This window comes from Chrysochloris asiatica, unplaced genomic scaffold, assembly GCF_000296735.1.
Source record: "Chrysochloris asiatica unplaced genomic scaffold, ChrAsi1.0 scaffold00291, whole genome shotgun sequence".
NCBI classification, from domain to species: Eukaryota; Metazoa; Chordata; class Mammalia; order Afrosoricida; family Chrysochloridae; genus Chrysochloris; species Chrysochloris asiatica.
In genome coordinates this window covers 1,206,237-1,223,085 of record NW_006408809.1, presented here as the reverse complement: position 1 = coordinate 1,223,085, position 16,849 = coordinate 1,206,237, and the positions used below count along the sequence as shown (strand labels likewise).

General features: G+C 38.0%; 1 protein-coding gene across 3 annotated transcripts in view; it reads right to left on the bottom strand.

Moving 5' to 3' along the window:
• DDX4 (DEAD (Asp-Glu-Ala-Asp) box polypeptide 4) overlaps positions 1-16,849 on the bottom strand; it is a 154,438-nt gene that overhangs the window by 93,593 nt on the left and 43,996 nt on the right. For 2 of the 3 annotated variants that reach the window (XM_006874647.1, XM_006874649.1), the window contains exons 3-6: positions 10,391-10,465; positions 8,740-8,817; positions 7,585-7,635; positions 6,296-6,352 (exon numbers count right to left, since the gene is read on the bottom strand). In XM_006874647.1, the coding sequence (XP_006874709.1) occupies positions 6,296-6,352; positions 7,585-7,635; positions 8,740-8,817; positions 10,391-10,465 (261 nt within the window). The remainder of the gene's footprint in view (positions 1-6,295; positions 6,353-7,584; positions 7,636-8,739; positions 8,818-10,390; positions 10,466-16,849) is intronic. The other variant, XM_006874648.1, reaches the window with a different exon arrangement.

Genomic DNA, 16,849 nt, shown 5'->3' with positions numbered 1-16,849 from the left:
TTGTACTATATTATAAAATAGACACTGCAGAGGGAGAGAAAGGAATAGCCAGAAATATCACCATAGAAAGCTTTTAAGTCTGTCTTCTGCCTATAACTGATTGGAATACCTAAAATGGGGCTACAACGTGCCCAGTGAAGGAGGCTTCCTTCGGAGCTTCTGAATTACATAAGACTATAGATGGAAAGCCTGAACCACATCCAGATCTTCAGTGATGGGAAATTTCCACTTGAAAGGCTGAATAGACCAGCCTGGAGCAGCTAGAAGAACAGAAGATACTTCTTGAAAGAAAAAGCAATGGTAAAAATACAAAACAATAGCGGCAGACTGACTGTTACTACAAGAACAAACAAGTTGCTTGCCCAGAAGACATCAAGGCAAGTGATCAGGTCCCCTCAGAGCAAACCCCCTTCCAAGACTAAGACTCAATGGGAATACACACTCTGATTGGTGACCACGCTCATCATCGATAAGGGAAAGTAAGGGAAAAACAGCAATGAAGCGGCAAGCTAAGCCTTACAATGTTCAATAGACTCCTGTGAACCCAGGTGGAGACCTAGTTGGCCAGCAGTGTGGCAAGATCTGGAGGCTCTTGGTCCCAGAGTCAGTGACATAGCCACAGAGGACTAGACTGGAGAGTGAAACATCCAGCTGATAAGAAGAGAGGGCATATGCACAAAAACACCCACACTTGCAAATAATACCCACTTGACCTGGCTTCAATGATTGGATGATCAGAGCTCAACCAGAAGTAAAAAGAAGAGGAAAAAAATAGTAATCTGATACAATTTGATGAACCTGACCTACACCTACGGATGCAGTAGCTCAAAAGAGGGTACAAATCCTTACAGCAAGAATCATTCCCATCCCCTCCACACACAAAGCAGACAGGGATGGGCAACTTGGATATTAGATACCCAAAATGGGGGGTGGGTGGGGGGGGGACTACAAAGGCAAGAAGTGACTGGCTTACTACAAGCTTTCAAGAGGGAACCTAGAGCTAGGGGTCATGGAGGAAGGCAGAATCTCCAGTGAGTAGAATACAATCTGTCTAAGCAGGACTGATGAAATGAAATGCAGATGGGTCTCTTGTGATACAATAGTGAATAATTGTTATCAGAACTGATTGTGAGGGTTGGAAATGTAAAGGTAGATGTTTTGTAGCAAGGAGGGGAGTGATTAACTTTTCAGTCTAGGAGCGGAGGTCCCTAGGACCATCAATGGAGATGAGCAGAGACCAGGACCCTACCCAGAGAAGCAGTGATGCCTGAGATGGAGACAGAGACGATGATGTGGAGAGATGGAGCAGCTGGGGACTTTAGATCCAGAGAGGGCGAGGGGCTGTGTGCTGATGATCATGGGGGTGCAGGGGGCAGGCTTACAGGGTATATACCCTTTGGTTGGTTGATGATTCATGGAGGGGATTGTAACCATGGCAATGAAACGATATATGTTGGAATGAATGTAAAACTAACGTTCTCCTATGTAAACTACCACATAATTCACAATAAGACATTTTAAAAAAAACAACACAAAAACAAAACAAAAAAAACCACTATACAATGGAGTTGAGAAAAATAAGGAAGAAGTCAGGAAAGCGCTACAGGAACAACCAAATAAGATAGATACAGCATTGGAAACAAATCAAAACCTACAGAAAGAGGTCCAACTGATTAATAATAGAATATCAGAAATGGACAATACACTAAAAGGGCAAAAGAGTAAAACTGAAGTGATACAAGCCAGAATTTGTGACCTGGTAGACAAACCTCTCATTACTACTAAGACAGAAGAGCAAACAGAAAAAAGGATTAAAAAAATCTGAAGAAGGTCTAAAATTCATGTTGGACAACAGGAAGAGGAATAACTTAAGAATTATCAGCATTCGAGAACAGAAAGAATCACACAAATCCAGAGAGATAGTTGAAGAGCTTCTGGAATAAAGTTTTCCTAACATCCTGAAAAGCTAAAAGATAAGCATTCAAGAAGCTTGACGAATCCAGGAAGAATAGACCCTAAAAGACAATCACAAAGACATATAATAATCAAGCTCTCTAAAATCAAACATAAGGACAGAATCTTGAAAGCAGCTAGGGAAAAGAGAAGTGTGACATACAAAGGCAAGCAAATCAGATTAAGTTCAGATCTTTCAACAGAAACCATGCAGGAAGAAGGCAATGGGGAGACATATATAAAACTCTGAATGAAAAAAAAACTTCCAACCAAGAATCCTCTACCCAGCAAAGTTGTCAATCAAATATGATGGTGTAATCAAAACATTCCAGGATAAACAGAAGCTAAGGAATTTTTCCAAACCCAACGCTGCGCTGCAAAACAACTTAAAGCGAGTTCTGTGGACTGAGAATCAATAAGAAAAGACAACAACCAGAGTTCTGTACCACCCAGAACTCAACAAATGGAAAACTCAAGAACAGAACAAAACTATAAAGAACAAATTCAGAGGATCTGGGAAGTCAGTCTGTGATCAAAACAATTACAATGTGAAAGAAGGCAAACAGAGAGGTACAGAGATTCAGGTGGGGAGAAGGTCATGTACATGATGACAGTCTTAAATGGAGGGAAAGTTAATGGAATATAAGGTAACCACAAAGGTGATGCTGGAGGGTAGGGGTTAGGGAGCAGTGGAGGCAAGTGACAGTAAGCAAAGTGTAGGGGGCAAACACATCATAGTTTGGATGTTGGGGAGAAAAATACAAGAAGGAGAGGGCATGAAAGAACAAGGTACATACGAAAAACTGAGACAGGTTTGCATGGGCTAAATGGGACAAAAGAAAACAGTGACGAATGCTCAACCTTTGAACAACAGAGCTTTGTGATACAGAGATCTAGACATAGTTTCAAGAGGGAGAAATAATACTAATATGTCTGACTGTCTTATGATTATTGGTTTCCCTTGCCTACTATTGTAAAATAGACACTTGAGTGGGGATAGAAAGGAATGTCGGGAAACATGATTACAAAAAAACTTGTAAGCCTGTCTTCAGCCTATAACTGACTGGAATACCTAAAAGGGTTTCTACAACTTGCCTAGTGAAACAGGCCTCTTGTGGAGCTTTTGCAGTGTATAGGACCTTAGGTGGAACTCTGATCCCATCCAGAACCTTCTGAGGTGGGACATTCAAGCTAGGAAGGACAAGCAGACCAGCCTGGAACAGCTAGAGCGACAGAAGGTACATCTTCAAAGAAAAATCATCAGGAAAAACCCAAAACAAAAATGCCAGTATGACTGGTTACTACAAGAATAAGCAAGCTGTTCACCGGAAAGCCATCAAGACAAGCAATCAAGTTCCTTCAGGACAAATCCGCCTCTAAGACTGAAACTCAAAGGGAACACATGAACAGGCATGTAAGCTTGCTGACGATCACATTGGTCTACTGGTGAGTGGAAGAGGGGGAAAGGCAGCAATGAACAAATGGGCTGAGTTCAACCACGGTGCATAGACTCCTGTTGACGTAAAGATGAGAGAAAGAAGAGGAAGGGCTGGTTGGCCCAAAGGTGTGGTGAGACCTGGGACACCTGAGCCCATGGACAAGGACACAGCCACAGGGGGATAGAGCTAAGAGTGAAACATCCAGCTGATCTGAAGTGAGGGGAGATGCACAAGAACACTCAAACTTCAGATAGTACCCATTTGACCTAGCCTTGATGGCTAAATTTTAATACACCACTTTCAATGAAGTAAAGAACAAACAGAAATTCAACATAAGCACAGAAGAACTAAACAACACAATCAATTAACTGGACCTCATTGACTTATACAAAGCACTTGTCCCAATACAGTACAATATACATTCTTTTCCAGTACACATGGACCATATGTTAGGCTGCAAAGCAAGCCTCAAAATGTTTAAAAACAGTAAAATACTACAAAGCATCTTTTTCAAATCATAATACTTAATAAATAATATGGACTATGAAAGACAAAAAATCAATAGGAAGATCAAAGTAAAAAATCAAATCAAAAGATCAACATTCTGCTTAGAAGCTACTGAAATAATAAAATTACTTGAATCAAATGAGACTGATAACATAACATACCAAAACCTTTGTGGACACAGTGAATGTAGCCTTTAGAGAAGAATTGTATCAATAAATGCACACATCCAAAAGGAAGAAAGAACCCAAATCAACATATTAACACAACATCTCCAACAATTAGAAAAAGATCAGCAAAGTTAGCCTACTGCCACAAGAAGAAAATAAAAAATACAGATTTGTGCAGAAAATAAATGAATCAGAACATAGAAAAACAATAGAAAGAATTAGCAAGACAAGCTGGCTCTTTAAATGGATTTTTAAAAAGTGACAAAGCTTTGGCAAATCAAACAAAAGAGGGAGAAGATGTAAATAACACACATAATAAGGGTGACTTCACAACAGCACCAATGGAGATAAAACAGATAATAACAGAATACTATGAAGAACAGCACTCCAACAAATTTGAAAATGTAGAAGAAATGGACACATTTTTTAGAAAAACTTATCCTACCAAAACTGACACAGAATGAAGCAGAAAATATGAACAGACCTATAACGAAAGAGGAGTCCTGGTGTGGTGCTGTAAGTTACATGTGCTGAACTGCAAAGTTGGTTTGAACAGCAAGGTTGGCAGTTCAAGCTCATCAGCTTCTCCTCAGAAACCTTATACAGGGTCGCTATGGGTTGCAACTGACACAACGTCACTTAACAACAACATTACAAAAAAAATTGATCAAGTCATTACAAATACTCCAAACGAAAACCAGTCCGAGCCTTCATGGCTTTACTGGTGAATTCTACCAAACATTCAAAGAAGGGTTGATACCAATTCTACTCAAACTATGCTAGAATACAGAATGGATGGAAAGCTTCTGAATACATATCATGAAGCAAGAATCACCTTCAAACCAAATCCAGGCAAAGGCATCATTAAAAAAGAAAACTATACACTAATTCCTCTCATAAATATAAATGCAAAATTTCTCAACAAAATCCTACTCAATAAAATTCAACAACATACCAGGGATGCAAAGATGTTTCAATATTAGGAAAACAATCAATGTAATCTATCACATACATAAAACAAAGGAAAAGAACCCACATGTTCCTATGATACAGAAGACACATAACAAAATCCAACAACCATTCCTAATGAAAACACTCAACAAAATAGGGATAGAAGGGAAATTCCTCAACATAATGAGGACATACGTACAAATACAATAGCCAACATTACTCTTAAAAGGGAGAGACTGAAAACATTCCCTTTGTGAACAGGAACCAGAAAAGGATGCTCTTTACCACCACTATTCAAAATTGTGTTGGAAGTCTTAGCCAGAGCTGTAAGGCAAGAAAGGGAAATATAAAAGGCATCCAAATTGGTAAAGAAGAAGTAAAACTCTATTTGCAGATGATGGAGTCCTGGTGTGGTACTGTAGGATAAGCACTGGACTATGTCAGTTTGAACCCCAAGGTCAGCAGTTCAAACTCATCAGCAACTCCTCAGGAACCCTACAAAGGGTCACTATGAGTCGGAACCCACTCAATAGCACTTAACAACATCACCACACCAGAACCTCATAGAGGTTAAAATAACATCATAAAGGTTAAAATTTATAGCACGTAAGATAATTACATCAGATCACAAAATAGAGGATAACTGCACAATATTGAGAATCATGGCCTACCCAAGTTGACACAAATTTTGGAGGACACAACTCAATCCATAGTACCATATCATCTGAACTTTATTATAAGCAGGATTAGCAGCGTATGGCTGAGTGCTGCTATAATTAAACAAAAAGTGATCAACAATTTCATCCCTCCCCCACATCTCCAATGATGCTATTCAGACATCTACATATTGGTTCATTTACTGTGCATGACCAAGATTTATTCAGTCCCTCATCTGCATTTCACAGTACATTCTCTGGAGATCTTATGGAGGAAAATAAAAAGATTGAAGATCATTAAAGTAGGAGGGGCACTTACTGAAAAATCACTTAAGTATATAAACTGTTGCTGCTGTTGTTAAGTGCTTTTGAATCGGTTCTAACTCATAGCGACCCACATAATATTTCCAAGGAGCAGCTGGTGAATTTGAACCACTGACTTTGTAGTTAGCAATCTAGTGCTTACCCTACAGCGCCACACCAGGACTCAGAAAACACACTACCAAAGTATTTTCCTTCTATGTTTTCACCCCCACAATTTTATTCCCTCTCTTCCAAAATCATTTTTATCAACTTAGATCTATCTTTAAATACAAACTGTTTCAAAATATGAGATCCTTACCGCCTCTCCTGGAAAACCCTCTATCCTGTGTTTGATTATCTTCACTGTCATTAGACTCTTGAACAAAAATATAACATGTGAACAGCATATAAAAAGCTAACTATCTGAAGAACTGCACAGTCACAAGATAAATTAGTAAATAAATAAGATAAATATACTCATAAGTTAAAATATGAACTTTAATTTTTAAAATAATATTCACAACAATATATTATTCAGTCAATTTCCTTCAACAGTATTTTATAATTTTTATTGTGTAAATCTTTCACATCCCTAGCTAAATTTATCTATTCCCAAAGGGTTTTTAAGTGATCAGATCCAATCCTGTTTTTAACTTTATTAGAGCATAGTAAGATGTCTCAAATATTTAATGAATATAGATGTTTACCATGAACATGTTTGGTACTGAGTTTACCACTTTTTCCTGTATTTTCAATTAACAGGCAGAAAAAAGAGCAGAGACATGAAACAAAGACTGGAATTCCAAATGTTATAATATTTTGTAGATTCCATACTTCAATGGTGCCAAAGCAAAAAAAAAAAAAGTCATCAGAATCAACAAACCACATTGCCATCGAGTCAATTTCAACTCAAGTGATCCAGAAGGACAGAGCAGAAGTGCCCTCATAGGGTTTTCAAAGCTACAATCTTTAGAGACGCAGACTGCTACATCTTTCTCCTGCAGAGTGACTAGTGGATTTGAACCACTTTACCATTCAGTTAGCAACTGAGCACTTAACCATTATGTCACCAAAGCTTCTTCACAATCACCGGGGATGTATTTTAAATGTAAGTGTACTGTTCATTATTGTATTCTATTTTCTGCTGACATTACGCTATTCCATTTTTATATTCTCTGTTCTCCCCGAAACCAGTGTTAGTACCTTTAACAGAAAATTTTCTAACTTTCAGCACTGATTGATATTTATAAATCTTTTTTTACTGTCAGTGTCTTCTTAGAAGATTTACTTGAACCCAAATAGGGATCTATGTGCCTCAAGCTGTATTTATATTAAAAAAATGTAGCTTTAATTATTGACTCACTATTTCTACTATCCATTTTTACTTCAGATTGTACAGCATTCAAAAGTAAGACCTCAATGATTAACTAGAGCAAAAAGCAACAGGCCAAATTAGTGTGTCTGCATTCTATTTCACGACCAGTAATGTTCTAGCTATAGATGCTTCATAAAATTGGATTTAAATATAAGGGAAATGGACCAGTTTTTCTTTTTAACAGGCAATCTTGACATCAAATTAAAAAGTCACTGCAAAAATACTGAACTTACCTCTCCAAAAACCAGAGCTATCACCTTCATCAAACTTGTTATTTAAAAAACCTATACAAAACACAAAATAAAAACATAAATTGCTGAAAACAACAATTATCGGTGCCTCAATGGTTTGAAAAATAAAAACTTTAGAAAAATGACAAGCCATGGTACCCTTTGAAAATACAATAAGCTACATGTAAATGAACATATAAATTTAGGGTGATAAGTTTTGGGTGAGAACTCATATAAATCTATACTAAAATTTTGGCCTCATTTCAATTTGTCAACAACTCTATTCTCTTAAGTTTTTATATCCCCTCAAATTTCATATGTTGTTGTTGTTGTTGTTGCTAAGTGTCAGTTCCTACTGATCCTGCACAGGGTTTCCAAGGAAGAGCTGGTGAGCTTGAACCGCTGGCCTTCTGGTTCAAAGCGACCTGTGGTCAAGTGCTTATCCTTCAGAGCACGCCACAACAGGGGTCCTCAATATATGATTACATGACAAAAATGTTTTCCTTGACAGTTAAAGAACTCATTTCAAACTATGTAAAGATAATCACTAAAGGAAGAGTGTGGCCTAAGTTTAGAGCTATTTCATTCAATTAAATACTGGCAATCTTTGACACTTCTTTAGAACAGGAAAAGATTCTAATGCCCTCAATAAATGCCCCTGTATAATTCTCTCCTCTGAAAGAAGAGTCAGTGCTGGATATCCACAATGATTGGGGAAATCTTCCTTCCATTTGATCTTACTGCTGCCTATGATTTTTGAAGTCTTTAAGGATAAAATGCCAATGCTTTAGCTGCTGGTTCTTTTCTCAAATAAAGTGGAGACTAAAACTACCCTTGGAGGTATAATATGGGTACCACCTTCTTTGGGAAGGAGAAATGTTTGACAAAAAAAAAAAAAAAAGAACAATTATGTTTCGTATGTGGTGGGAATAATTTGGGAGAGAGACTACAGCCAAGAGCATCATGGTTTTGGTTTTTTTTAGTCAGAAGGTATAGAAGACAGAGCCTAAGATGCATAAAATGATGCTTTAAATTATATCTAAAAAATGAAAATTACATACTTTCAATATTCATTAAAGGAAAATATTAACACAAAAGACAGGAAAATCTGTGATGATTCATGTTTTTAATGTAAGAGGTTTATAAACAAGTAGTTACCTCTGTTTGCAAAACCCTTTCCAACTCCAAAACTGCCTATTGTGGATAGATTCTCTCTTTTATTAGACTCACCAGCATCTAAAAGAATAGACAAAATTAAACTCTTTAACATAGAAAATAAAGAGTGCCTGGTGTGGCACTGTGGGTTAACGTGCCAGGCTGCAAAGCCGTTTGAACTGCAAAGTTGGTAATTCAAGTTGCTCCTTGAGTCGCTGAGTCAGAATCAACTCGACAGCACTTAACAACAACAACAAAAATACTGAAAGTTCTACTGAGTAAAACATTAAGATGTTCATTATTTCTAATGCTAGAAAGGAACCCTGGTAGCATAAAGGATTATGTGTTGGACTGAAAGATAAGGCTTTCTGTTCCTGTAAAGATTTACTGTTTCAGAAACTCTATATAGGGTCACTTTGATTCAGAAGTGACTCAAGGGCACACAGCAACAGCAGCAGTGGAAAAAATGACTAATAAAGTCCACATTTGAATCTCTTAACACAATGACATGATCCAATACACCAACTCATCTTACTTAATGTGCAGATTTAAATAAATACATATATATGCACTGTTGTTATAGTTAAGTGTTGTCGAGTTGATTCCAACCCTACGTAAGATTTCCCTATGTAAGGTTTCTTCACGAGAAAAGAAAGCCAGTGGAGTGGCTGGCAGGCTCGAATAGCAGATCTTGTGGTTCGCAGTCCAGTGCTTATCATATGAAACTATCTCTCTCCCTGTATGTGCATATTTGAAGAATAAATTACTTCTATGACAAAATATAAAATGCAAATTTTTGATAATTGTATCTAACCAGGAAATTAAGTTTTTCAAATGTTAGATGAAACACCACAGCAATTTGTTTCTGTGGTACAATAAAACATTTCAAACACCACAACACAACCCTATAGGACATAGTAGAAATGTCCCCGCCAACCCCAGAGTTTCCAAGACTGTAAATCGTTACAGAAGCAGACTGTCTCATGTTTTTTCCATAGAGCAGTTAGCTGATGGGTTCAAATCTTCAACCTTCCAGTTAGCAGTCAAGCACTTAATTATTATGTCATGAGGACTCTTTGTAATAAAGTGCAGAATATATCAACATTTCAATATTAAAACTAAGAATTAGTTGCTAAAAATTATACTTTGTTGTTATTTCAGATCAGTAATGATTACTCTAAAAGTTAACAATAAGAAAATTTCAAGTTTAGGGGGAAAAAAAAACTCTTAAACTTAACATTTAAGGAGCTTAAAAGAAATACTTCCCACACTGCCTTTTCTTAAGAAATAGCACATAAATTTTAAAAGGTCCCTTTTCAACCTAATTTCTTAAGTCTTTTCAAACTTCTTGCCATTGTTGGAAATCATTCATCAGAAACACAAAGAAGTGGCTCTGTGATATAACTGTTTCTACCCAACCTATCTAACTATCTATTATCATCAATCTGTCTAATCAATTTAGCCATTTTACACTATCCCTAAAAAGTTAAGCAGGGAAAAAGAACATTCAAAGGCATTTGAAAAACTGAATTCACTATCCCAATAAAATCTACTCACTCTTACAACATATTTAGCTTTTCATCAAAAGCTGTGAAAGCAGAAAATTTCATTCTACCATTCAAACGGTCAGGAGGTTAAAGAAAAAGATACTTACCTCTGTTTCCCAAGCTTCTCCCAGAGGCAAATCCACTTCTCATGAAATGATCTCTTCGAGGCCCATCATCCATATCTAAAGCAAGTAACATTCTGAAGTTAAATAAAAATAAGTATCTCCTTATTGGTCTCAATGAGAGTGGTGAACACCCCCATCACCCCCAGTCTATGGTCCTTAGATACCCTTTAAGCCTGGAAGGCAAGCACTCCTAAGAACAATCATCATATGAGATCAAAGGGCAGCAGAAATCAAGAATGGGTAGGAAAAACAGAAATGGTAAAAACAGAGAAGAAGTGGAAAGAATGCTATTCACCTGTAGGAACTGCAAATCAATGTCACAAAATAAAATGTGTATGAATTGTTAAATTCGTGTCAAGTTGCTCTATAAATTTTTACTCAAATCACAATAAACTGTAAAAATAAAATTATCTGTAGCACTAAATCCTCTTTAATGTGCCACATGTGACAAATTAGGAATTTTATATAATAAGAAACATGGGTTATGATAGGAATAGGTAGTTCCTTAAAAGATGAACGGAGTGAAGGTTGGAAATGTAAAGGTAGACATTTTGTAACAAGGAGGGGGAGTGATTAACTTTGCAGTCTAGGAGCGGAGGTCCCTGGGACCATCAAGGGAGAACAGCAGAGAGTTGGACCCTACCCAGATAAGCAGTGATGCCTGAGATGGATGCAGAGATGATGACGTGGACAGATGAGCAGCTGGGGACTTTAGAGACAGAGAGGGAGAGGGGCTACATGCTGACGACGGGGGGTGGGGTGGGGGGGCAGGCTTGTAGTGTATACCTTTGGTTGAGTAATGATGCATGGAGGAGACTGTAATCATGGCAATAAAACGATATACGATAGGATGAATGTAAAACTAATGTTCTCCCATGTAAACTATCACATATTTCACAATAAAACATTAAAAAAAAAAAAAGAATGGAGAATAAATCTTACTTATACTTTGAAGAAGATGGGCATCAAAAACAAGGAGAAAACACCACTTCTAACCACATGAATGATTAGAAAACAATTTTAAGTTTGCTAATAGCCAGAATGTCAAGGATATCGAGAAACAAGCACAAACCACACAAAGTACCTGAGACTAAACACTGGATCAATCTTGATCTTACCTTAAATATATATATATACTTTTTGAAAGCATACTAATATGAATTTGTCCCCTGAATATGCTCAAATGGTAATACACATATGTCGCTGTTGTTAAGTGTCGACAACAAGTTGGTGGGCTCAAATCATGAACCTTGTGGTTCACAGTCCAATGCTTATTTTATAAGAAAATGTTTATAAGAAGTGTTGGTAATAGAAGAAACCTGATCACAGAAGAATATACTATAGTAATTTATATACTATATAATTTAAATTTATAGAAACATGTAGCATTCAACATTGAAGAACTGACATTCTTCAAAACAGATAAAATGTTTATTAAAAATGATATAGAAAACTACAAAGCAATAAAAGAAATTTAAAAACCAGCATCATATACACAAAATTCTCTAATCACAAATCATCATTTTTAGGTACTGTCAAGCCAATTCCAACTCATAGTGACTCTACACACAACAGAACGAAACACTGCCTGGTCCGGTCCTGCACCGACCTCACTATCACTGATACGTTTGAGGCCATCGCCACTGCCACTGGCCAATCCATCTCACTGTAGGGGCGGTGGGGTAGGGGGCTGAGGTAACCTCTTTTTCGTTGACTCCACTCTACCAAGGTCCCTCCTGATAATATGAACAAAGTATGACAGATAAAGTCTTGCCATCTTGGATGCCAAGAAGCATTCTGGCTGTACTTTTCCCAACATAGATTTATTTGTTCTTCTGGTAGCCCATGGTATTTTTAATATTCTTCTCCAACACCTAAACTCAAACACTATCTTCTGTACTTTTCCCAACATAGATTTATTTGTTCTTCTGGTAGCCCATGGTTATTTTTAATATTCTTCTCCAACACCTAAACTTCAAACACTATATACAACTCTCACATGCATATGAGACAATTGAAAATACCATGGCTTGAATCAGGTGTACCTTAGTCCTCAGTCCTCCAAAATGACATTCTTGCTCTTGAACACTTTAAAGATGTCTTGTGCAGCAGACCTGCTACATATGTCATATGGTATCTTGACTGTTGCTTCCATGAGTATTCACAGTGGATCCAAGCAAAATGAAGCCTTTGACAACTTCAATTTTTCTTCTTCCAACCGTAATGCCAGGTTCTTCATATAATCATAAATTGTTGTTGTTGTTAAATGCTGTCGAGTTGGTTCCGACCCATAGCAACCCTCTAGAGGGCTTCCAAAGAGCGACTGGTGAGCCTGAACCACCAACCTTGCAGTTCAAACTGACTTTGCAGTCCAGCGCATTGACCCACAGCGCCACACCAGGACTCGAAATTAGAAGTTACTAAATTAAAAAATGTTTTATTATCACATATCTGTAAACATTATTTTAAAAACACTTGTGAATAAAACACAACTCAAAGGAAAAATCCATAAAGAATGTCTGAAATCCTTAGATTTATACAAGAATGAGATTAAAAGCATTGCAACTAGGGTTGTAGTTTACACATGCACAGGTTTATTCCAAACAAGATGTGTTTAAATGTGTCTCTGTGACAACAATGTCTGCAGGTAAGTTCTCGTTAGACCTTCAATTTAAAAAAATTCTAAGCAAGTGGCTACAGGGAATATACTGTGCCAGATAAATTCAAGGCAAGAGGTCAACTAAGGTTATGGCTACTGTATTTTGAGATTCCAAAGGGATCTTAATATATTTCTTCAAAGGACACAGGACATTCATGGGGACCTATTAGGAAGAAGTTTACAGAACACGGAAAAGTACATTGGTGAAAAAAAGACCAGGAAAGTTGTGCTGAGGAATTTTTGTCCATCACAACAATCACCTACTCATTCTTCTAGTGTAGTAAGGGCTGTCCTACAAGAATTTCATTGGTAAGCCTTACCCCAACCTACAACTCGTGAGAATTTTACAGAGCTACACTGAGAATATGTCCTAAAACAATAGTCTGATATTTTGTTTAATGAAGTTTTTTTATAATTTTGCAGTGATACTTTCTGACTTAACTCATCTATCTCTAAGGGCACTTCAAACATTTGCAGAAAATGGATAAAACAAACAATGGAATTCTTTCACACACTGAATTTTCTTATATATTTGATTGTGATCAAACATATACATGAAAACAGTTAGCATTTCAGCCATTTTTATGTGTAAAATTCAGTGGCATTAATTATGTTCCCCATGTTGTACAATCATCACAATTACCATTTCCAGATCCTTTTTATTTGTCTCAAAGCACTGGGTAAACTCTAAGGTTCAGTGAGTGACAATAAAAATAAGAAGTGTCTAGATTTACCTAACTTCAACGGAAAGACTCCAAAAAGATTTTAAGTGTGATTTTTGTTATCTGTTGTTGTTGTTGTTGTCAGGTGTCATCGAGTCGGAACCAACTCATAGCAACCCTATGCACAGCAGAACAAAACAATGTCCAATCCTGGGCCAATCTCACTACCGCTGTCTCACTTGACACCATCAATGATGCCACCTGGCCGATCCATCTCGTTGGGGGTCTTCCTCTTTTTCTCTGACCCTCCATCTTACCCAGCATGACATCCTTCTCCAGAGACTGTTCCCTCCTGACAACATGTCCAAAGTACGAGAGACAAAGTTTAGCCATCTTGGCCTCCAAGGAGCACTCTGGCTGCACTTCTTCTAAGCTGCACAGACCGATTGGTTCTTCTGGCAATCCATGGCACTTTTAGTATTCTCCTCCAACACCACAATTCAAAGGCATCAATTCTTCTACGATCTTCCTTATTCACTGTCCAGCTTTCGCATCCATATGAGGTTACTGAAAATACCATGGCTTGGTCAGGCACACCTTAGTCCTCAAGCTGACATCTTTGCTCTTCAACACCTGAAAAAGGTCTTGTGAAGCAGATTTGCCTAATGCAATACGTCGTTTGATTTCTTGACTGCTGCTTCCATGAATATTAATAGTTGTTCCAAGAAGAATGAAGTCCTTGACAACTACAATCTTTTTCTGTTGACAAGAATGCTATTTATAGGTCCAGGGGTGAGGATTTTTGTTTTCTTTACATTGAGATGTAATCCATACCGAAGGCTGTGCTCTTGGATCTCCATCAGTAAATATTTTAAGTCTTTTTCACTTTCAGCAAGCAAGGCTGTATGATTCTCAAAGCCTTGTGAATGCTTTCTGGCAGCTGTGTGAGTGCTTGCTGGGGAGACCTTCAGTCTGTGGGCCAGTCTGCTGGCCATCTGAGGCAAGCAGGAGGGCAAGCAGAAGCCTGGGTCTGTAGGAGGAGCCATCTAGTCTCATTCTGTGAGATGTGGGAGCCATGCAAAGTGAATGGAGGCTCAACCCAGCACAATGCCCCTGTTCTCAAGTTATGGGGCCTGGGCTCCACATTCTTCCAGGATGCCCTCTCCAAAATAGCACTCGTCACTCTTGTGCCCACTCAGCCTACGTGAATTGTGGTAGTCTGTACGCTCCCGTCTTTTTGCCTGAGCTATACCTCTGGGCACTGCATCATCTCCCTAGGGCTGCTGGGTAGATTATCATCTGCATATCGCAGTTTGTTAATGAGTCTTTCTCCAATCCTGATGCCATGTTTTTCTTCATAGAACCCAGCTTCTCATATTTGCTCAGCATTCAGGTTGAATAAGTATGGTGAAAGAACACAACCTTGTCGTACACCTTTCCCAATTTTAAAACATTCAGTGTTCCCATGCTCTGTTCGAAAAACTGCTTCTTGGTCCAGGTACAGATTTTTCAGAAGTACAATTAAGTGTTCTGGAATACTCATACTTCACAATGTTGTCCATAGCTTGTCATGATCCACACAATCGAAAGACTTTGCCTAGTTAATAAAGCATACGTAAACATCTTTCTGATATTCTCTGCTTTCAGCCAAGATCCATCAGACATCAGCAATGATATCTCTCGTTCCACGGCCTCTTCTGAATCCAGCGTAAACATCTGGAAGTTCTCTGTCAATGTATGATTGTTGTTCTTGTTAGGTGCCATCAAGTCAGTACCGGCCCAAAGCGACCTTATGCACAGCAGAACAAAACTCTACCAAATCCTTGGCCAACCTAACTACTGTTGCAACGTTTGAGTCCATCAATGCTGCCACTTGGCCAATCCATCTCATTGGGGGTCTTCCTCTTTTTCTTTGACCCTCCACCCTACCAAACATGATATTCTTCTCCAGCAACTGGTCCCTCCTAATAATATGTCCGAAATATGAGAGACGCAGTTTGGCCATCTTGCCTCTAAGGAGCACTCTGGCTGCACTTCTTCCAGCATGGATCTATTGGTTCTTTTGAGAGCCAATGGCACTTTCAATATTCTCCTCCAACATCATAACTCAAAAGCATCAATTCTTCTACAGTCTTATTTTTCACATGCATATGAGGTTATTGAAAACACCGTGGCTTGGGTCAGGCGCATCTTAGTCAAGCTGACATCTTTGCTCTTCAACACCTGAAAAGGGTCTTGTGAAGCAGATTTGCCTAATGCAATATGTCGTTTGATTTCTTGACTGCTCCTTCCATGAATGTTAATAGTTGATCCAAGAAGAATGAAGTCCTTGACAACTTCAATCTTTTTCTGTTGATAGGAATGCTATTTATTGGTCCAGGGGTGAGGATTTTTGTTTTCTTTACATTGAGATGTAATCCATACCGAAGGCTGTGCTCTTGGATCTCCATCAGTAAATATTTTAAGTCTTCTTCACTTTCAGCAAGCAAGGTTGTATCATCTGTATATCGCAGGTTGTTAATGAGTCTTCCTTCAATTCTGACACCACATTTTTCTACATATAACCCAGCTTCTTGGATTATTTGCTCAGCATACAGGTTGAATAAGTATGGTGAAATAATACAACCTTGTGGCACATCTTTCCTAATTTTAAACCCAGGTACAGATTCCTCATGAGCAAAATTAAGTGTTATAGAATACTCATACTTTGCAATGTTGTCCATAGCTTGTCATGATCCACACAATCAAAAATGTTTGCATAGTCAATAAAGCACAGGTAAACATCTCCATGATACTCTCTGCTATCGGCCACTGAACATCAGCAATAATATCCCTCGTTCCACAGCCTCTTCTGAATCTGGCTTGAACTTCTGGAGGTTCTCTGTCAATGTATGCTTGCAGTTGTTTCTGTATTAACTTTAGTAAAACTTTACTCGTGTGGTTTAGCAAAGAGATTGTCCGATGATTTCCACATTCTGTTGGGTCACTCTCTTTGGAATGAGCACAAACATGGATCTCTTCCAATCAGTTGGTCAGATAGTTGTCTTCCAAATTTCTTGGCAGAGATGAGTGGGTGCCTCCTGTGCCACATCACTTTCTTGAAAGATTTCAATTTTTATT